This window comes from Vigna radiata, chromosome 7 (assembly GCF_000741045.1).
Source record: "Vigna radiata var. radiata cultivar VC1973A chromosome 7, Vradiata_ver6, whole genome shotgun sequence".
Lineage (NCBI taxonomy): Eukaryota > Viridiplantae > Streptophyta > Magnoliopsida > Fabales > Fabaceae > Vigna > Vigna radiata.
This window is the reverse complement of record NC_028357.1, coordinates 37,615,103-37,639,207: the sequence shown is the minus strand read 5'-3', so window position 1 is coordinate 37,639,207 and position 24,105 is coordinate 37,615,103. Positions and strand designations below refer to the sequence as shown.

General features: G+C 31.5%; 3 protein-coding genes across 3 annotated transcripts; 2 read left to right on the top strand and 1 right to left on the bottom strand.

The window, feature by feature from the left end:
* The first annotated feature begins 159 nt into the window (after positions 1-159).
* On the top strand, positions 160-2,074 carry LOC106765426 (dof zinc finger protein DOF3.1). The gene has a single exon (XM_014650042.2). It carries the CDS (start codon positions 385-387, stop codon positions 1,339-1,341), a length of 957 nt encoding a protein of 318 aa, XP_014505528.1. The 5' UTR covers positions 160-384; the 3' UTR covers positions 1,342-2,074.
* Positions 2,075-17,730: 15,656 nt separating this feature from the next.
* On the bottom strand, positions 17,731-18,591 carry LOC111241990 (dof zinc finger protein DOF1.4-like). Its single transcript, XM_022782860.1, has 2 exons — positions 18,210-18,591; positions 17,731-18,179 (listed from the first exon to the last, which is right to left on the bottom strand). The coding sequence occupies exons 1-2, from the start codon at positions 18,577-18,579 to the stop codon at positions 17,731-17,733; spliced, it is 819 nt and encodes a 272-aa protein (XP_022638581.1). The 5' UTR covers positions 18,580-18,591.
* Positions 18,592-20,347: 1,756 nt separating this feature from the next.
* LOC106767555 (uncharacterized protein C6G9.01c) lies at positions 20,348-22,514 on the top strand. Its single transcript, XM_014652477.2, has 2 exons — positions 20,348-20,610; positions 21,808-22,514. Exon 2 carries the CDS (start codon positions 21,824-21,826, stop codon positions 22,220-22,222), a length of 399 nt encoding a protein of 132 aa, XP_014507963.1. The 5' UTR covers positions 20,348-20,610; positions 21,808-21,823; the 3' UTR covers positions 22,223-22,514.
* Positions 22,515-24,105: the final 1,591 nt, after the last annotated feature.

Genomic DNA, 24,105 nt, shown 5'->3' with positions numbered 1-24,105 from the left:
TATTATATCATTCCAAGGGGTCAGAAATTAATTAATAGTCAACCACGTTCACCACATCATGTTAGATAATTAACCCTCACAGAAGAAGAAAAAATTGTTGAACAAGTGTGAGAAAATGGTAGCAGTCACCCTTCCAACAGCGTCTAACAAATGGACACAGCTTCACGTCTCTCTCTTAATTATTAGACAAATACATGTCCACCCCAATTTTGTTGCTTTCCTTTTGGAAGAGAATATCTCCACTGTGTTGTTATTTTACCCTAGAATTCCAACTTAAAACACTTTCTCTTTCATCTTTCTTTCTCTTTCTATCTATCTATCTATCTGTTATCTTCTCTTCTCTTCTCTTGCATCTCATCTCAGATAGATGATCGCAAGGCCTCTATGGGAAGAGTCATGGAAAAACCAACCCAAGATCTTCTTCACCAGCAGCAACAAGCCCTCAAGTGCCCTCGCTGCGACTCTTCAAACACCAAGTTCTGCTACTACAACAACTACAGTTTGTCACAGCCCAGGCACTTCTGCAAAGCCTGCAAGCGATACTGGACCAGAGGTGGAACTCTCAGAAACGTTCCCGTTGGTGGTGGCTGCAGGAAAAACAAGCGTATCAAACGTCCAAACGGTGACGCCTCTCCTCCTTCTTCCTCCACTCCTACCTCCAATTCAAATCCTCCTTCACTGCCCCACATCCCTTCTACTTCAACCGCAAACCATGTCAGTGTAAACCCTTTGTTTTATGGCCTACCCAATACTAACGTTTGTGATGTCATGGATGTTCCTTTCCCAAGGTTTAATCTTCACTCTCAGCTGAATGCCCTTGGGTTAGGTTTTTCATCCGGGGTTAACGTTATCTCAAGCCAACCCAGTGATAATGGGTTTAGTGCTACTACTACCACTACTACTTCCAATACTAACAACTTTCTTTCTGCTTATAATTCCATCTTTGGTTCTTCTTCCTCCTCCACTTGTGCACCCACCACTCCTGTTATGGCTTCCTTGCTGAGTTCCACTCTCCTGCAACAGAAGTTTATCGGTGCTGCTGGGGTGAAGGGTGATCATGGTGGCAACGGTTTCCAGGGTTTGGCACCGCTACAAGGGTTGCAAATGGAAGGGAGTAATAATATTAGCTCAAAAGAAGTGAAAGCTGAAGGACCAAACAGGTTGGAGTTGGAGTGGAGTAATAGTAACAACAATAACAATGGTGGTGGCGGTGCTTGTCAAAACCAGATGGAGCATGTGGGCTTGTCTGATCCTAATTCGCTTTATTGGAACACTGCAACCAGTTTGAGTGCGTGGAGTGATCAACCTAACTTTGGTCCTTCGGTCACTTCTCTGATCTAGAAAGATGAAGCATCGTTTTCAAGCTATATATATATATGAAATCTCTCTCCCTCGTTTAATTAAGGGCATGTTCTGGTTCTTTAGGCTTAGTTTTCGCAACTTTTATTTTGGGGTGAAAGTGGGTTGGATTTACTACTTACATTGAAAAGAAAAAAAAAATATAAGAAATAAAAAGAAGATAGTTGAGATGAGAGGAGTTTGGGATCGGAGCGATCATGTCAGCTGCAAGAAAGTAACTAGACTTGAGCCTGTTAGTTTTATGTGTCAGGGTTGAGAATTGGTTAATTGCGCTGAGAGGAACCTCGGATCCTCTTCTCTCATCATAGTCTCTGCACAGCGTTTTGTTTCCTGTGGAGATCAAAAGGAGATCCTCTGGTGCAAGTTCTCCACAGTTGAGTAAGTTGGTCCTTTTCATCAATGTATATACACTATGCAATGACATGTCTTCTTTTGCTTTTCTACTGTCTGATGTATTGCGATTTTAGTTAGCTGAGGTGGGGTTTAATCACTTTGTATAATATAATGGTTCCATTTTCGTTAACTTTGTTTAGGATTATTGCAAGTGGAGAGAAGTAGGGTAATTATTATCCGGGGCATAATGATATGGTATAGGAGAGAGGGAGATTAATTACTTGAAACGGGTGATTAATGTATGTGGGGTTGGCTTGGGTCATGTACTGTTTGGTTTTGTGGTTCTTCTCTATTGGTAATTCAAGATACTTTGGTTCTGAAATTATTGAAAAGAAAAAAAAAAAAGAATTTTTGAGGATAAGTCCATGTGAAGTTAAAGACTACCAACCATGCCGAAATGGTGCATAACTGTAAGTGGGCTAAATCTGGCTACAATCTGTAGCGCACAATAGGAATGTAAGCAGGACTTGGTCTCATATGTTGTTGTCCTTTAGCGACAGGGAACATTTCGTCTATTTATCATTTCAGGTGTGTCTAGAACCAAGTAAATACCCATTGAACTTTCAAACTCTAACACTGTTTATCAACATTTCTGTAGTCTCAGAGAAAGAACCTGGATTTAGGTACACTAGACCAGGTAACATGTTTAAAACAACATCATCCACACATATTAACACTGTTTTTTTTTTTTTTTATGATAATTAATAGACCATGATTAAAGAGAAATATATTGTTTAATTTAAAGGTAAATGTCAGAAGGTGTCTGAAAAGGCTTACTGCTTCGATGTTCTCAGTAGTCAGTATCGAAAATCAGTGTGAATGTCGTATCGTATGTAGTTGCGAATGTGTGTGCCATGAGTAAAATGACATATTCAAATTACCTGTCTCCTTTTATGCTTTGTTTCATTTAGAAGAAACTGATCATTCAGAACATTATGTTACAGTAACGGAAGAAAACTAAGAAAGAAAATTCACGTTATTTGAACGAACAGAAAATGAAAGAAAATAAAAAGTAGTACGGTGATTCCAGCAAAATAACTTTCTTCATTCATGAGAAAAAGAAAAGTGTTATCTTATAACAAGAGATTATTTCGATTATAATAATAATTAGTTGATAATATCAGGTTAATAATAGGATAAGGCAATCTAGATACTTGATGGAAGTTAATATCTTACCAATTAATTTTTATTTTTATATTTCTTTTTTCTTCCTGTGACTTCTCATTTACTTATCATACTCCTTGACTTCTTTTTTCTTTGAACACTGATTTAGTACTTCAGTTTCACACTTTACTCAAACTCATCTTTTATGTCTTGTTTGTACATGTGTCTCACTTCCAGTAACAAAAAGAATTAATTGACATTTCTTCATTTTCAGTAGACAATGCTTCATATTAATTAAAAGGCTAGAAGTTCAAAATTAAAACTTATATTATTGTTCACTTAATGTACTGCTTGGATCTTAAGTCAGCCTGATTACATGTTTCTTTATCAATTTATAATTATCCCTTTTATTAAAATAGTGATAATATTGTGATAATTTTTACAAAAAAGTTTTATATATATCATTAAACTTCTATCCCAAATCCTAATCAATTGTGTGATTGATATTCAAAATAACTATTTTTGTAATTTTTCATAAAGGACTAATCTGAAAATAAATTGTACATATTTATGAAAAAGTTGAAATTTGGAAATTAAATTTAAGCATTTACTAAATAAGAGAAAGAGACGGTAAGATATTATGAGTCTAAAACTTAATTCACAACGATTTTATTGTTTTAACTCATTCTTTTTTATATATTTATCTTTAGTAGTGTTTTATATATTATAATTTTTTATTTCATATAAAAATATATAGATATCTCAACTAGAACATATGAATTAGGCTATTTAAAACTCTAGAAAAGAGAATATCTGAGGTTTTAATAATTGCATTACAAAAAAGAGCTACGAATAAAATTTTAAAAATAAATAAGAAAAATCTATTAGAAAATACATATGAATGCTATGATGCTCTTTGAAAGAACCAGATAATAACAATATTAATATACGTTAAAATAATTATAGAAAAAGAGTAGTTCATGATTAGGATAATTTTTATTATCAAGTTCATGATAATAAGGAAGAGAGACTAGATAATGATTCCACTTTTGATGAAAATATATATAATCCAAGTTAATGGAAGAATATTGATAAAAATTTGAAAGATTTATTAATAGAAAATGACCATATTAAAATCATCAATATACATTTTTCAAAAGATATTATAGGATTTGAAAATGATAAATCAATTGTCATTCTTAATTAAATGAAATAGATATATTATTTTCCAACAAATATATATATATATATATATATATATATATATATATATATATATATATATATATATATATATATATATATATATAATGTTAACCATTTCAGTGTTGGTTGTTTCAGTCCAAAGGTGTTTTTGAAAGTTAAAGATAATCAAACCTTATTTAAGATTAACAACCTCTCAACAATTCTATTGAAAAAGAAATGTTAAATGAAATTAATTAAGAAAGTTTAATAAATGATTTTGTATCACAAAAAGTAGAAAAAATAAATTTTATACACATTTAGGCCTTTTTACAAGAAAACAAATTCATTACCTACAATAAACATCCGTAAACAACTCACAAATTCATAAGTGATACAATCTTACTTATAGATTACTTACGAATAAAAACCTGTAGGTAAATTGATTGTAGCAAATGTTATTTTCTGTAAATAATTACCTATGAATTTTTTTCATAAGCAATTTCCTACAGGTTTTTTGTAGGTAAATTATCAACAAGAATTTTATGGTATTACAACCAATGTCTGTACATGATCCAACTTGCTATACATAACAGTAACAAAACTATTCTGAAAACTAAGCAACAATCTAATATATGATAATGGAGTTATAAAGAGTTATATGGTTGATGTTATTCAATTATAAATAACATGATTGAATATTGCTAAGAATGTCATTATCTGATAAATACATCATCTTTCACACAATACACATCTAACTTTGAAGCACTTTTATCAAGAACATGATAACACAACAGCCAAAATGGTAATGTTTTTTTTTTCACGATATATGTTATATAATAAGGCATAACTAGAAAATACACAAGCTACAGATGTGATCAATAATATATGTATCTGCTAGTAGTACTATTCTAAAATCTAAACTCTTACCACTTTAAGATCTTTTAAAAATGTGTTGGAGAATGAAAACATTCAAATGAATGGGTCTTTTACCAAACGTTTACCACTACTTAGAAATGATAACGGGTTTGAGTGGTAAGGATAGTGTCTACTTGTTCCCTGCATTGTCTTAAAAAGTGTATATCATTACTCAGTTCTTTTAAAAAACGGTGACCCACAATGAATTGAAGAACAAAATTCGAAAGTATCGTGGTCACTATTGAAAAGACAAAAGATTTGTCAACCCTCACCATGGAGGAGTTAGCTGGGTCATTAAAGGCCCACGAATTGAGAAAGAAGAAGAGAAAGAAGGAACATGATGATCAAGTACTACAAGCAAAGTTTGACTCAAATGGAGCTCAAAATACTCAAAGCGGAGGTCTTGGAGGCAGAGGACGAGGAGTCCGAGGACAAGGACGAGGTGGACGTGGTAGAGGCGATGAAGAGAGAACCGGTCAGCAGTATTGGCATGACCGAGGACAAGGGAAAGGCCGAGGAGATCGGTCAGAAGTGGAATGTTTTAAGTGTGGCAAGCATGGCCGCAATGGATATGAATGTAGATCAATGAAGTGCTACAACTGTGGTAAGCTCGGTCACATTGTTAAATATTGTCGAACCGAGAAGAAAAGTGAGAGAAACCTTCTTACAGAAAAAGATGACGAAGAAGAGATGGGGGTTTCATTAGTGACGAATTTTCAAAAAATCCGGCAATGCTGATGAAGTGCTCAAAAACGAAGTTGGAGAACTCGGATATTGGACCATGCTTGAAATCAAAGTCTGAGGAGATTTCTACCAACTCAGTATGGTATATAGATACTGGAGAAACCAATCACATGTGTGAAGATGAAACTTTTTTTTATGAACTCACCAAGGTGGAGGTCGGATTTGTGAATTTCGGAGATGACTCCAAGGTGGCCGTGAAGGAGCGTGGAACAATCTGGCATATGCAGAAGGATGGGAGAGTTAGAGAGATTAGGGACGTTTACTATGTTCCTAAGTTGAAGAATAAAATTTTAAGTGTGGGACATTTGTTGGAAAAAGGTAATTCAATTTTAATAAAGGACTAGGTATTATATTTGAAGGAAAAGAATGGTCGTCTTGTAGCCAAGGTAAGAATGAAGAAAAATTGGATGTTTAAACTGGAGTTATAGATTTTGCAGGAAAGGTGTTTGAAGGTGGACATGAAAGATGAAGCTATGATATGGCATTGTCGTTTTGGACATCTTAACTTTGGAAGCTTGGCTGAACTCTCAAGGAGAGAATTAGTACTTGGATTACCCGGTATAGAATTTGAGAAGAAGTTTTGTGAAGAATGCATGCTCGAAAAACAATCAAGAACGAAGTTTCCAAACTCGGCTATGTACAAGGCAAAAGAGCAACTTGAATCAGTACACACCGACCTATGTGGACCTATTACTCCTAGCTCATTCAGTGGTAAAAGGTATTTCATCTCATTTATAGATGATTTCTCTAGAAAAGTTTGGGTGTATTTTTTACAGAAAAATTCAGAAGCATTAGGAGCATTTAAGATGCTCAGACTGATGGTGGAAAAGGAAACTAACAGAGAAAATATATTTTTGTGCCTGAGGTTATTTTAACAAGTTCTCTACTCTTTGGGTATTCATGAAAAATACTTGTGAAACTTTTTCATACATTAGATAAATACTCAAATAAAATTTAGTAATGGATATTCACGAGTTAGATATCATAATATCCATACCCACTCAATCAACAAGCAGATAATTAAAATACTTGTATCCAGTATTCATAGATATCCATTCAAGATATCCATCTAACATCTAGAACATAATTTACCTGCAGATATCCATTAATGTGCATTCTTTTGTCATTCTAACCTAAACTTCGTTGATAATAAGAGGATCTCATTGACACCTTTAATAGACGGGATTATGAATCATACTTCCACCAATTTGAAAAAGTGTTATGGATAGGATTATGATAATCCCAATCGACCAATTTGATGAATATACTAAGCTTAATGAGAATGTGAATATTTATAATATACAAATCAATCTTTACTTAATCGATGATGTTGTCTTATGTTAAGTCACCTTGCTAGAAAGGCGTCACTTTGAGTTGGTTCATACAATTACTCACATATTTCATAGAATATTTGGACATAAAGTTTGTCACAAGTTGACCTTATCATCTAACTTTTATTATGTTAGTAAACATTTGACTATAAAAGGAAGAATTGTTGTGGACGTTCACGAAACAATTTGACAAATTAACCCTAAACATAAGGAACCTCAACCCAAAGGTGCTTTGCACCATATGGTCATGACTTTTAAGTTTAAACCATTTTTTGACAACATATACAAAAAAAAAAAAAGATGGCATTCAATTCGAACAAGTTAAGACTACAAACACCAAATTTGGGCAATTGGAGGAACTTAAAGTCTTCCACAACAAAATTCCAAGCTAAAACAAAACTAGTTAAGAAAAACGTTTTCAACACAAAATGCAATCATAAATAACAAGTCACACTAAAAGTTTAAGAGTCTCTTGTCCTAAGATCCACATGTAACCCCCTCAATACCAACAAAGTATGTATCCTTGAAATGACTCTCGGTACTAAATTAATTCTTAAGGGGTTCTCTATAACATTGAATATATAGGTAAAAGTCGACATTATTGGTATCATCACAAATGTGATCATGTAATAGAAGAATTTTTTAACTTTAAAGAACAAAATAGAGGAGCTTATATTAGTACATTGTGTTTAAAAATTCATCCAAAGGAACAATGAAGTCATTATACTACAAAAAAGGAAGATAATTACCACCAAAACAAGTGTTGGTTATACCTCCTTCAAGAATGAAAAAACACAAAATTATAATAAAAACCAACATCTCAAAAGAATCAACGACATAGTCATAAGAGATCTTATGAGAAGCGAAACCACAATCTCAACCTAACAAATATTTATGTATGGTATTACTATAGAAGAAACTAAAAATAAAGAAAAGAATACTATAAAGAAGTAAGAAAGAAAATTCATATTATAAGTGTAATATAAATTTAAAAAATTTTAATTACTATTTTGGTCCTTGTATTTTAGGTTTTGATTCATTTTGGTCGTAATATTTGCTTTTGGTTCAATAAAGTCTCAATATGTATGAAATTGATTCAATTTTTTTTCTTTACCTTATATTTGTATAAAGGATGTTGAGAGACTGCTAAGTTCATAATGGTCATGTGTTAATATATTAATTTTTACACTTATTTTTTATTTTATGGATTTTATTTTAGTTTTGTTCTCATTTTTCTCCTTTTGTTTCTCCAAATCCTCGAATCCCTCTAAGGTCTCTCTCAAGGCCATCAGCATAAGCTTTTTCTCCAAAAGCCATGGTATATAAAAAAAAAAAAAAAAATTTAACATCCTTAAAGGAATTCAAATTCATTTTTCATTGATAGGATTTGGATTTGTACCCACTTAACCAAATTCAACATTTTTTTTTTCAGTCTTTATTCAAAAGTAATATATTGAAAAAGAAAACTACCATGATTAAATTACCTTTTAGAATCGAGTTTTAGGAGTAAGTTCATGGTTTTGAGAAAAAAGGACTTTGAAGTTGGCATGGGCATGAAAAGAAATTACCATGATTAAATTACCTCAATCGAATCGAGTTTTAGGAGCAAGTTCATGGTTTTTAGAAAAAGGACTTTGAAGTTGGCATGGGCATGAAAAGAAAATTACCATGATTAAATTACCTTAATGGAATCGAGTTTTAGGAGGAAGTTCATGGTTCTGAGAAAAAGGACTTTGAAGTTGGCATGAGCATGACTGGAATAAGAGGATTTGAGATCGTTGAATGTGGATTTGATGGAAGTGAAGTGTTTGAGTTGGATTACGGTTCTTGATCTAGTAACATGGAAGGAGAAAACATGAGTTTGGATGACAATGGTCATGCTTACATACAATGTTTTGTCCATATGTAATCCGTATGCAACACTACTTTATATACGAATTTTGGACGTTACATACAGATTTTGGTCACAGTGTAAGATTTTTTAATGTAGAAGTGATGGTAGTATGGATAACATACTTGTTGAAGTAAGATTCGTTTGTGACAACCGTGAAAAGAATTAGAGAGGTTAGAAGGTTTGAAGTCTTTAGAAAAAAAAAAGAAAACAAAAAAAAAGATAAAAATAAATCAATTTATATAAAGTAAAAAAGTGAAATTGAATCAATTTAACACATAATAAGATTTGATTAAAAAAATAAATATTAGGACAAAATATTAATTAAACCTTACTTTTTTTTTTTAAATTTCACTTAAAATAACATATTTATTTATAAAAAATTAAAATTATAAGTTCATACATTAAAATCATATATATTTTTATTTTCTTAAATATATATATATATATATATATATATATATATATATAATTATTTATTTATTAAAGACAAGTATATCTTTATAAAAATACATTTTTTTATCTCCACTGTATAAGCATAAGAAAAATAAATAAATAAAATATCTATTTTCGTTTTCTCCTCTATCTCTATTGTTTTATATTCTAAACTCCTAAAAAAGTTACTCTTTTTTCACTATTATTTATCTTCTATGGTTGGTTTTTACGTCTAAACAAAACATTAATATATATTTTTATGAGAATAAAAAGTAAAAAGAAATATATTAAAGAAAAATATTTTATTTTGCACTGTTGGATAAAAAACAAAAGGAAAGAAATTAAATTGTTTAGTTTTATACAAAATAATCTATGTAATCTAAATTGAAAAACATGGCCGTGTAAACAAGAATAATTTTGTGAGTTTTCGCATTTACAAGGATTAGATGTTATTATCTATTTGGGAGTGACAAAACAGTCCAACGTAGTAGTCTATTGGATTTGGATTGAAATTTTCAACCCACTACCTTGACCCGTTTCACTTTGTTCACCAATCTATTTTTTAAATAAAAATTAATTTTAAAAAATAGTTTTTATTATATCAGTAAAAAATGCAAATATATAATAATAAACTAAAACTTAAATATACTTACAGTGTACTTTTAATACATTATTTTACCTTTTAAAATAAAAAATTAAAAAATTAAAACAAGAAAATTAGCGAGCTAAATCATTTGCCTATAACAAATTAAGATTTTCAATCCCATTTTTTGACATACTAATTGTTTCGGCATAAAATTTGTGGAATCGAGAGACTGATTTGATCTCTTTGTGATTAATTATTCTGAGTATGAGAGAGTAAACAATAGGATTTTTTGAGTTAGAACATATCTGACTTGTGCCTCCAACTCTTTATTTATAATTTGTCTTATGGACCTTAAACATAAGTTCAATTAAATATAAACAGAATAAAATATAAACATACTTACTTAAAAATTTGGTTGGTTGAGTATAATTTTCTCATATTTAATTAGATATTCTTCCTATCTTCAAATGAGATTTTTTTGATTTGTTTTAGTCTGTGTCGGGCTATCAGCCCATTTACATAAACATTGGTTCAATTATAATCCAAATTTCTTTACCTTGTTTGAAAGGCATTGACCATGCCTATTGGTATTAATTTATAACCGCTCAATCATAATATCATACCGTACACTAATAAAATAAGTGACCCATTAATATCATACGTACACTAATAAAACAAGTGACCCATTTTCTTACCACTACTTTCTCTTGTACTATTTTATTTATGTTATGCTAGTTTTGACTCGTGAACTAAAGATGAATAAACAGAGACGCGAAAGTTAGTTATTTGTTTCTATAATTTTAAGATGATTTCTGAATTCTGAAAGGATAAGAAAATTGACCCCTGCATACATCAGGTGAATTGGCGTGAATGGAAGACAGATTTACAAAATTGTTTCAACCGTACGATAAACATGCGTGTGATAAAATATTTAATTTCATTTTGCATAAAAATGAAAATTGTATATCACTTTATTAAATTAATGTTATAAATATAATTGGAAACTAAATAATATAAAATATATTTTTAATCTAAAAAACATATATAGCTAAATAAATAAATTAAAATATAGTCATGATATTAATTTACATAAATTTGTGGGTTTAATATCTATACTAAGTTTTAGTATGATTAAAAAGATATTTTTAAGGATTTAGAAAATTACCAAAAAGTAAAAGTAATATAAAAATAGTGAAACTTGATTATTTTATTAATAAAAGTTAGAGGTTGTAAATAGAATAATTAGTTAATCAAACTTCATTTTATAAAGACTATTATCTTTTTAAAACTATTTATTTTTTTTTCTCTGACTTCTTTATAATATTATGATGAATCTATCCAACTTTTTTATAATTAGAGAATGTTACAGGACTCATGGCGTTGAGGGTTACAATAATATCCAATCCTATTTGATCTATTTCTTAAACGAGTAAGTTTATCTTTTGTCTTTCTTTATGGTTTTTTAAGAAATTTGTTGTATGTGAGATGTTTTGGACTTGTATTTAGCGTTTAACGACTCAAGATGAACCTCTATTCAGTTATGATTCTTAGAATGTGATCAGATCATTGATTTAAGTTATCGATATATATATTATATATATTATTTCATGTGAGAAGAGCGAAAGTGGAGTCTTATGTTGGGGACTTACAATCCATGTAAAAAAAAGCCTATTATTATTTGTTCAAAACTTAACCTACTTTATGATCTATGGATTGATTGGATCGAAAAATTTCTTAATCCTTTTGTGATATATTAATGTAAATGATGTGTTAGAGTATGTGTGTGAAATCACCCTCTTATTGGAATCTGAGTGTAAATTTAGGGGTTCATTGATTAAGCTTTGGTGATTGTTTTATCTGGGTGAAAATATAATTAGTCATAACTCTACTAAACTTGAACTTATTTAGAAAGTGTGGTTTAAAGTGGTGAGAGATGAAAGATATTCCTATAACAAAATTTGGGATGAAGAACCCCTCTTGTTACAATGTTATAAGTGAATTAATCCTGTCATGAAGGATTTAGTCATTGTATTTTATGGTTACATGATAGTTGCATAGCTTCATGAGTATTCAACTCAATGCATAAATATTCTAGAATTAAGTCTAAAATGTATTGTGTTAGAATTATATGGTGTGCTTAATTAACAATGTATGTTACATGTGTAATGTGTGGATGATATTTCTATTTTAATATTATGGATTTACACTATATTATATAATATGCCACTAGTTTACCATGTTGTTTGTCTGGTTTTGCTTTATTATGATAGCTTTTTATGCATGAGCAAGTGATGATACATGTAATAATGAAACTCAACAATAGGATGAATATGAATATAAAAGATATTCTATTTTAGTAATCATATGTATATAAATATTAGGTGTGGTGCAAGACCTTTTTTGATAGAGATTTATCTCTCTTGTTTCAAATAAATTTTATATTAAGGACATTAGTGCAGAAAGGGCTTTAGACGTTTGTTATTTTGGACTTTTAACGTCTTTTTCACAACCGACGTCATTACGGGTGACGTTAATGGGACGTCAAATTTCCATATAACAGACATATATATAGACGTCAGTTAGTGCCATATCCAACGTCAATAGACATCGGTTAAGGTCTACTCCGACGTCTAATATTACCATATAGACGTCGGTGTGGGAACCAACCGACGTCTAAGAGCACTATAAAGACTTCGAACATGTCACTAACCGACGTTTGAAGTCACTATAGATGTTGGTGTATGCATTAACCGACGTCTAATATAGTCGTTGTGTTTAGTGCAGTTTTGTTCCTGTCTTTGGATAGCCTAGTAGCACACTCTGTCTTTGCTAGTTTTCCCAAAAAAAAAAAGCTTGCATCTTTTGAATTTCTCATGACATTTCAACTCAAAACCAAACCTCGGTTCTTGCCTAGTTCCATTTTCAACCACAAGAGGGAAAAATTACGGTGAAACGATAACTAGACAACGATCCAGGGTCATTTTTGAGTCAAAACGCCATAAGAAATCCAAAAGACGCCACTTTTTCTGGGAGGCAGCTAACAAAGGCAGAATGTGGTACTAGGTTACCCCAAGATAGGAACAAAACTGCACTAAAACACAACATAAGGAAAACACATTTTAATCAATTGAATTAGAAGATAATCGATGAAAGACTAATATAATCGGACTGAAACAAAGTTTAAACGGTTTAAATGAAAAAAGACGCACCTGGAATGCAATGCCGCAAGAGAGAAAAAGGAGAGGAGGAAGACGATGATGTTTGCATAACTACGAGTTTGTGGTTTATTTAACATGAATTTAGGCGTCGGTTGCAACAGAAACCAACGTCTATAGTCAGCTAGACGTCGGTTATCTCACTAATGTGACGTCCAAGATAACTTTTAATCTGCCTTTTGCATGCACCTTATACGTCGGACACAAGGGTCGCCGACGTCTACGGCGCTGATCGGAATGACTTTTCAATTCCGGTCAAGGAAGTAGACGATGGTTGTCCTGAGGTACCGACGTCTATAACATTTTAGACGTCGGGCCCCTACTACTAGACGTCGAAGTGCCTGCGAGTTTGGTGAGTAGTATTAATTGCAGCCTCACAGACGTCGCTCCCCCAGAAACCAGACGTCTATATGGCAAAAATTGATTGTCTTCCCGCCTTCCTGTCAGGCCCATTGACGTCAAGTTAAGGGAGCACAGACGTTTATAACATTATAGACGTCGGTTATTTATTACGTGACGTCTAAGCGCCTGGGAATCAGGTGAAGAGCATTAATTGTAGCCAAATAGACGTCTGCCCCCCTCACAACCGACGTCAATGGAGTAGAAAAGATTGTCTTCTCGTCTACCTGTTAGGCCCTTGGACGTCTAGTTAGGGAAGAACAGATTTATTTACGGCAATGTCACCGTCCATTAATATAAGTCGAGTCACCTTTTAACCGACATCTTATGGGTGACGTTAAACCGTGTTTTTGAACTAGTGGGAGGACTATATATACACAATACATCTGTATACGTCTCTAATTGCATGGTGTGTTGTTAAATGACATAAGTTGTTTGATATTGAAATGGTATTACCCCAGCTAGAAGTAATATGTTTTAAAATGATATGTTAAAGTTTCTAAGTATTTATTGAGCATGCAAATAAAAAAGATGACAATGCATTCTTTTCGTCTTTACTAATTTGGAGAAGGAAAGTAATGATACATTTGCAATATTTGCAAATATGTTAACTTAATTCTTTGCTCATTTAAGAAAAGACTAAAGTCCTTATTTGGTCTTAATATTGTTTCAATTATCCAATTTGGTCTTTTTATTTTTTATTTGTTTAATTAAATTCTATTTTTTTAAAAGAAACGTTCATTTAGGTAATTTATGTTGGAGATTGACATTAACTATCACATATCAATTTCTAGAATTTTCAATTTTTATTTTTTTTATTTCTTTTTCACGTGTCAAGTTATTGCATGACAGTGTTATGTGACAATGTCTTGTATTTAATGTAATTTCTATATTTGAAATTTTGACATAATTGAGACTGGTTTTTTTTTAATAGAACAAGATTGTCTCTCTCTAAAATAGAACCAAATTAATAATTAAGCTTAATTACAATTTATATATATATATATATATATATATATATATATATATATATATATATATATTTATATATATATTAAAATAGTTTTTTAAAATTTATACATCAAATCACTCCACTTAAATATTAAAATAAATTTTACTTTTCGATTTAAATTTAAAAAAAATACCTATTTTAAACTTATTTTTCTTAAATATTAAAAATTTAAATATAAAGTGATAATTGTAATTTTTAAATTACAATATTTGAAATAAATTTATGTGACAAATACATTTGCATCTTTTAACTCAATATATGTTACACCTTTTTATTTAATATATTTTACATGTTTGTTACCTTATTTATAACTTTAACGTGACATATATAAAAGTATAAAAATTATAAGTGACGCTTTACATTAATAATTTTAAAAAATTATAAGTTTAAAATATTATTTAACCACTTTAATAATGTTAAATAAGTCTTGTTGGATTATATTACTTAGTATATTTTTTGGGCCAACTATGTACATAAGCCTCCCTAATGTCAAAAGTTTGATTAGCATAAATGGAATGTTTGTTACAACTATAATTATTCATTTGGTTGAGATGTAATTGGTTTTATGTTTATAACTAGATGGGTCGTTTGACAATACTGTTTGTGTTGTCATTGACTTTGCATGTCGTCTTTGAATTTGCAGGTGGATTGGTTGTTTGGCTAGGTTGTACATGGTTGTCTTTGACCTTACAGGTGGAGTACAAAAATCATATTTTATGACGTACAAAAACGAACTATGACGTATATAGTTTTGTACGTTATAATAGGTTTACATATTTTATGACGTAGCAAAAATTTACGTTATCTGAACATATTATGACAGTTTTTAAAAGAACTCTAATGAATGTGAACATAGTTAATTTTACTCAATAGTAATTCGAAACAATTTTCTCTAATATTCATATAAAAAATGGACTGATTTTAGAAACAGTGTCATAATATGTTCAGATAACGTAAATTTTTGCTACGTCATAAAATATGTAGACCTATTATAACGTACAAAACTATGTACGTCATAGTTCGTTTTTGTACGTCATAAAATATGATTTTTGTACTAGTGATTGGTCATTTGGTTGAGTTGTGGTTGGTCATCTTTGACCATGGATGTTGTCTTGAGTGCTTAGGTAGGCTCGAGTGTCATTTAAGCAGACTTAAGTTGATGCTACCATCTACGTCGGCTAAGGTGTCGCCTAAGCGGACTTAATTTATGCTACCGTTTAGGTAGGCTTAAGTGTCACATTTGTGGGCTTAACTTGAGCTATTGCCTTAGTTGGTTCAGATGTCGAGTTTGTAGGCTTAACTATTGTGTTACTGTCTGAGAAACTCGGGTGGCATGTTTATGGACTTATGTTACTATATAAGTAACTCAGGATGTCACATTTGTAGGTTTTATCTATTGTCTAGGTAACTCGATGCCTCGTTTAAGGGCTTTTGGTGCCACATTTGTAGACTTTATGTTATCATCAAGATATGAGTTATATAATGACTTTTGATGAATGCATTTGAAGATTGGAGCACATAGAAAAATTTTCTTATAAAAGACTCTTCGACACTAAAACAGAAAATTATATGAACGAATAAGAGAGAATATTTGTATTTTTTGATAAATTATCATATAAATTTATAGAATCTTTAGATCTTATAAAATTTGTTCTAAAACTGATACTATTTAGAAAATATTAAATAATATCAACAAATATAATAACTTATATATGTTAAATTAGCAAAATATTAATAATAAAACAATTTTTTACTTCATTAACTATATATTTTATTGATATATAATATATTACAAAAATTTATAATAATTACATCAATAAATATCTCTTAATATATTATTTAACTATTTTAATATAATAATGTTATATTTGTGGGAATATGGTATATACAAATAAAATTAAAGTTATTCTTTTTGTAGGAAACATCGGAGTTGTTTTTATTTTGTAGTTTTTTTTTTATTTGATTAAAACTTAAACTTTTTCCGAAAATAAAATTAATATACTATAATTGAATAGACCAAATCCTTATAAATCTTTTCTATACCATATAAGGTAATCAGTAAATCAATCAAATCATTCTAAAATTTTGACAGCGACAATACCATTTTTGTTTATCATTCCTTATGAGTGTTGTTTTTGTCTTATGTATTTTTACTTATTTTTTATTTTCTTATTAGCATTTAATATAAACTTATTTAAACTAACCTCAGTTTTGTCAAATTCAAACCTTTATTTACCCTCCAAAAGAAAAGGTTCAGATTTACTAAACTGTTTTTTATCCACACAAAACAAATGTATAAGAATGAATATATGGGCTAAATATTTGATTAGGTATTGTTGCCCATGTTAGCATATTATTATTCAATATGCTAATTTTAAAAAAATAATATTACTTAAAAAAGAAATTAAAGAAAAGGTTTATTTTTATAACTATATTATTGACAATTATATGAGTATTATCGATACATTTATCTACTACCATGTAGTGATGATAAATAAAACTAGAAATAAAGTTCCAAAAAAAAAAAACTTTTTTACTTTACAAAAAAGTAAAATACAGTAATAGGGATACATTTGTGATCGAAAAAGAATATTTAGACATGAACAATACTCAAAATGTTAAATCGTTCTATGATACTCAAAAATGTTAAATTATTGTATAATACTCAAAACAAATAATGGTTTTAATAAAAAAACATATAAAAATAATGTTTTAACCAGTACGAAGTGGACTGTAAGATTTGTAAAATTAAGTTTATCACTTGCACAATCAATGGGGAAGAAACTTTTCCATCAACTTTTCTAACCAAGATTTAACCTTTTTCATGCATGGCTTCACCACATAAGTAGCCTTAATCCTCGTTAATTATCAAACTAGCTTTACCTTATACTATCATATTCAATCGTAACTAAAGAAACAAAACGGCTATGATTGCTATTGCGAAGGAGACCAAGTACTTTTTTCTGCTACTAATGCTAATGATATAAATAAACCTCTTGCATTGATCACTCAAAAACATAGTTTAATTAAATGATATAAATAAACCACCCGCAGCCTTATTATGATACTAGAAGGAAAAATAAAAATCAAACACATGAAGTTGGTGACAGGACAATGCAGTTATTCTCCATGTCTGCAGTTTTAGCTAGTGTTGCATAGGATTATTGAGGAGGACGGTACCCTGGAGGATGAAGCCAATGATTAGGGATCAAAGAGGAAGAAGAACCACCTTTGACATTGTTGCGATCAGAGTTTCCACTGATGGAAGTGGCGTTGATAGTAGCACTCCACAAAGAGACATCAGAACCAGCCGTAAGGTTTGTACTCGAAACATCAGTAATCAAGCTTTGTGCTGCTGCTGCTGCAGCAGCACTGCCACCAGACACGTTTGATGGTAGCAAACGCTGTGGTGCAGGATAGAAAGATTCCACCCTCTCTCTGATTCCCACGTGATGAAACCGAGGAGGAAAAGAAGCAGCAGCGTTGAAGCCAGACAGAAGAGGCAAAATAGAAGAAGAGCCCGCAACGTTCAGGTAGTGATTGAAAGGCTGTGATGGGGTCAGAGAATGAAGCGTTGGCAGAGAAGACAAATACCCTCCTCCTCCTCCTCCTCCTCCACCACCACCACCACCACCACCACCAAGTTGATGGTAAGGGCTAGTTGAGTGAGGCATGGAGAGTGACGGAGAAGGGTTCTTGAAATTGGAGTGTGGTTGTGTGAGTGAATTGGAGGGTGAAGAATCTGTTTTGGCACGTTTGGGCTTACGGGAACCACCACCAACGGGTATGTTTCTGAAGGTTCCACCCTGCGTCCAGTACCTTTTACACGTTTTGCAGAAGTGGCGAGGCTGCGAGAGACTATAGTTGTTGAAGTAGCAGAATTTGGTGTTGGTGGAATTGCAGCGAGGACATTTGTGGTGTGGTTTTGGTGGTGGTGCAGAAGCAGCAGCAGCAGCAGCAACAGGAAGATGAATTTTTGTATTTTGTTCTCTGGCTTGATCATGTTCCATATCTTAGCGTAGCGTGTTTTGTTGTGTGTGCGTGTAATTATATATGTGTGTAGTATGGATTGGAAATAAAAGCGTATCGTAATGGCGCGACGTGTGGAATGTGAAAAAGGGAAGGCGATGATTACATGATGGTGCATGGTTTTTACTGCGTCCGCAGAAGGAAGGCAAAAAAGAAGGAAGCAAATCTAAAAAATGGGTGTTGGAATTAATTGAAGAGGATCTTGTTAAATCTGAGTGGGTTCTGGGGAGATATGTTTAATAAATTTTGGAGGAGTGAAGTGTAATTGAAATACGAAAAGAGAAAAGAAGAGAGAAAGGAAAAAATGGTGTTTATGCAAAATTGGGTGAAGGGGATTGATGTGAAATGTTTAGAAAGTCGAAAAATGAAGGGTCCATATCTGAGTGTTTGAAATGGGAAGTTGGATTGAGGATTTGGTGAGAGAGATGTCAGATTATGATAAAAGTATAAGCAGAATAAATGGGGTAGATTGTGGAGTCCCTTCTCTGGCCAACTAAGATCACATCAAAATGGAATTGAAATAATGCACTCAAAAGCTGTTAGAGGTTTCTCAGCACAAACCTTTGAAACAAAGGGGAAACACAAACCACCTGAAACTTATTTCACGCCATTCATCCTTCTCTATCACCTCTGACTCATATATTCAACTCTTTTTTTCATTCTATTTAATAATTTAACAATACTATTTTCTTTTTACCGTATATATTATCATATTATAACATTCATTTTTAATTTTAACTTAAATTCATAAATTTTATGTTCAGTTGGTAATTACTTAACTGAAGGGTTTTAATAGATGAAAATCTAATGAAGTAAATTTGTGATAAACTCAAGGTTTAGGGTTTGTTTTAAAGTCAATTGTGACTTGTTTAGACTTTTAGTTTACTAAATTATGGTTTATAATGTATAGAATTGGTTATAAGTGTTTTTGAGTGATTAGGTTGATCTAGTGTTTTTTGTTTTTACCAAATGATGAAAGAGGTACTTAATTTTATCAATAAACATGTCTTTTGCATCAATCATAGTGTCTAAGAAGTTCATTTGGTCATTTGGATAGGTCTAAAATAGTGAACTCCTATGCTCTAGGGCACTAAGCGCTCCATTTTTGTGCTCAACGGCTTTTTTACCATGGGTTTTGGGCACTAGGCGAGTTAATAGTGCAGGTTGGTGGCTCTTTGCGATTTCTGAAATGGTGGATTATGGCGGCACATGATAGAACTCGTAGTGATAGGTTGGTCCAGTGAGGTGGTTGTTAGCCTAGGGACATTGACAGCAACACAAGGAAGGAGAAAGAGAATTAGGGTTTGTGGTGAAAGAGACGAAGATGTCTCTCATTGGTTGATTGAGTGTGTAACATTATTTAAAAAACCACATCAGCATTGCTCGTAATATTAACATAGTTGATCCAATTCTAACTAGAACAATTTTAATAAAAAATAACCCAATTGAGACAAAAAAAAAAAAAAACTAAAGAACCTATTTGATATTTCCAAAAAAAAAAATCTTCACGAATAATTAAATCAATTAATTTTTTTAATTTATTATTTTACTTATATATAATTTTAATATAAGTATAAATATAATAAAATAAAGAATCTAATCAAAATAATAATAGTATATAAGAAGATAAATGTGTATCTCCATTTTAATATTAAAATTGTTGTATATATATATATATATATATATATATTACTCATTATGCAAAGTAGACAGATTTAATATAAGTTAAACCCATTTTTGAAACATATTTGCAGCCATAATAAAAATTAAGAGTAAGGATTCATGGACCTATTGGCCCATTCATGTTTCCCCAAATTTTCTAACCCTAACCCAACTCTTGTCACTCTCCGAGCATATTTCTGACATCCCCACCACAGGCATCAACGCCCACGCGCCGCTGCCGTTGGTCCTGCCGTCACCATTACCGCGAGGACTCAGTACGCAGCTCCGTTAATCTTCGGCGTGAACGACGCCCTCTCTGCATTCTCAAGTTGTGTCTGTCATCGCAACAGGTTGGTCCTCAACTTCCCATCCCGACTTCTCTGAGTTGGTCTGGTTTCGATATACGATATTGTTTGTTGAACTTCGTTTTGTTTCTGAGATTAAACTTCCTGTAACAGATATGGATAGTAAATCTGAATCGGGATTTTAATGATTTTGAACAACATTAGCTTCTTTGTATATGCTTAAAGAAACAGAGATTTTTGCTTAAAACGTTTATATTTTTTTATTATAGCATATCCTCGCGGCAGTTTTTCAAGAGAATGAAATACCAAAGCTAACTTCTCTCTTAACAATCGTTTGTTTCCCTTGGCTCGTGCATTGTATAACGCTTCCCCTCTGTTTTTTTGTCCTTTGAAATTTTATATAGCACTTTCTGATTTCGTATAAATACAGTTTGTGCAAATTTGTCTTTAGTTAGTGATCACTGGTTTTTAGTTAAATGGTAATTCTGTGTTATGGCAAGAATAAAACACCTGTTTTAGCCTGCCCATGGATGCGGGGATTAAGTCTAATTATACTGATTCTGACAGCAATTGGACTGAGGGAGTTCATCCTAATCTTATAGTTGATTTCATTGTTGACACATTAGCAGAAAGAAACTACTGGGAATTTTTATACACTCCCAATCTGAAATACCATTTAAAACTTTGGTTCTCTGTTTGAATGGAATATCTGTTGTTGATTATGTTAATATTGCAGAAATTCTGATTGCTGCTCTTTGCCAATTCAATTAAGAGTAATAAGTCATCAGAACTTCGGATAAAGCAATTAGCCCTTAATTTGATTGGCCAACGTAGCAATATTGATATTGACCGGAGTTATATTTCTGTAAGTTAATGATTTTTGGGTCAAAATGGTTAGTGGATTTTAGGAGAACGATCAGCTATTTTTAATTTTCATTGTTTGCTTTTTTTCTGTTATTGTATTTTGTTCTATTTTCTTCTTTGCTTTTAAAATCTGATAATATTAGAGTTTTATTTGGTTTGGAATTTTTCCTCTTTAGTTTTACATTTCATAAAATGTACCTATACATCCTTTTCTCTTTGATGAATATCCAAAACGAGAATCCAAATCTTGAATGAAAAAATGCTGGACGTTGCAACTGAGGTTCAAAATCCTTGGTCTATCTCGTCTTAACTGGGGAGCTGTTTTTTTTTTTTTGTTGAATAATTCAGTTCTCACAAAGGTTGTAACGTGATATGCAGCTTTCTTTTCATTTCAATGACGAAGAAGAGTTCTAAAACAACACCAAATCAGTTGCAGGAGAATACTGTTGCAAAAGAGGAGAAACCCTCTTCTACACCAAAAAAAGCATGTAATGAAATTGATGAAATATTTGCTGGAAAAAAGAGGAAGAAGTCTGAAATGAAAAACACTGGAAAATCTGACGGAGTAAATAAGAGTACTGATAAAACAAAGGAGAAGAAGAAGAAGAAGAAGAAGAATGTCAAGAGGAAAACAGATGGATCAGACGATGGTGAGTTTGCAGACCGACCTTCTGGACCAAAAAGAAAAACCGAGGACGGGTTTACCATCTACACTGAAGATGAGTTAGGTATTAATAAAGCTGATGCGGGAAATACCCCTCTCTGCCCATTTGACTGCTCTTGTTGCTTTTGATGGTAATTGTATAATGTTATATGCACTCAATTTCTTGCTCTGGTGATTGACAGTGTTGGGGTTGTCACTTACAGTCTTGGATTTGTAAGCTAGGGGGCATAGCTTTTTACTTAATTATATTTATAGTTGGGCAAAGCTTGAATTCTCTAGATCTAGATACGATTCCTTGGGTTATTTCAGCTGGAATTTTCCAGCAGTTATTTCCTCCATGTAGCACAGTTGTTCATCATGCATGGCACTTATGCTTGTAAGTTTGAGAATGTTTTAAAAGCGGGGAGTGTTCTAGGCGTATGATTTTGTCTCATTTTTTCATATTCACCAAATCCAACTTCTTTATGAGTTCTATATATATATATATATATATATATATATATATATATATATATATATATATATATATATATATTCTTTTTAATTATCTTGTATATTTTACTTTAGTGAAACCTTGACGGTCGATGCTATCAGTACGTATTCTTGTAACCACATAAGTTGAACAGGAATGTTTGCACAAATGGGTGTTTTGGTTATACTATTTCGAACTACAAATGTGTAGCCGTAACAGGGAATGTACTTGTCACTCTACACTGAGGACACCATGGAATTCGTACTCGAACATCAATTAACTCCATGTCAGTAGGTGAGTTTTGTCCCACAAGTCATATGGCATATTCATTTTCAAAATTATTTGTGGTTTTATTTTATTATATTATTTTTAAATTTTTATAACTTTTGTTCCAACATAAAAGTTATAAAGTTTACATTCTTAAAGTTTTGTATTTATTGGCGGAAAAAATGTTTTTTGAAATAGAAAAATGTTTTTTTTTTTTAACTTTTGTAATCTGTAATCATGTCTCAATAGAAAGGTTCTTATAGAATCCAGATTTAAAGTCGTGAAAAGTTCAAGTAGACCTCTGAGTTCTCAGTTTGGTATTTGGCATTGGTGAAACTGTGTCAACCTACTTGTAATATAACACTACAACCTTCAGCTTGAATGTATCTTAGCATTCTCTATTAAAGGTCTCAAGCAAACTAAGGATTTTCTTGTCACTTTGAATATAGTAATTATATACAAATCTAGTGTGCATGCATGATGCATTTTTAATAATTTTTTATTAAAATATTTATTTATAAAATATAGTTTAATTTAAGCTTTAAATATTGTTTATTGGGAGATTTAATGATACATAATGGTGTCGTAGGCTAAATGATCCAATTGAAATTTTGCATGAGGAACAGAAAAATGTTCGCGCCAACCATAAGTTTTTTGTATAAAGCAAATTACCCTCTCTTACACTCAAATCCAATATTTCAAGAAGTAAACTTACAAAATAAGAACAAGATTAATTTGTCAGCTTCCACTACTGCAAAAGTTATAAGGACTTTCGAATTATCATATCCTTTCAAAGAGCAACTTGTAGTCCCACCATAAACACCGCTCTGAAAATGGATTCAATCTTAATAGCATCAAATGAGAAGTACATTTAAGATCAATGGATAGCTAAAATATAAAAATATAAGCTCTTTCACGATTTAAAAGATCATCATTTATCCTCTACAATTCGATATTGATTTTTACTACTTGTTATGTACATGTAATCTACAAATAGGAATAGGTTAGATAATGTAGCTAATGCCAAGTTCCATCATGACGCTACTTTAGTTCCATCTAGGGCTGGACATAATTAGTGTAACTGTACTAAACTATATCTATACTATAAAAACTGAACTATTTTTATAAAAAACTGAACTATACTATTATGCGGTTCAATTTAAAAAAATTGAACTTTCCTATTAGCAGTTAACTTCAGTTAACTGTTCCAAATAGTAAACCATACAATAGTAACCAAAATAAACTACAATTCTACTTGGCATAGCAAACATTC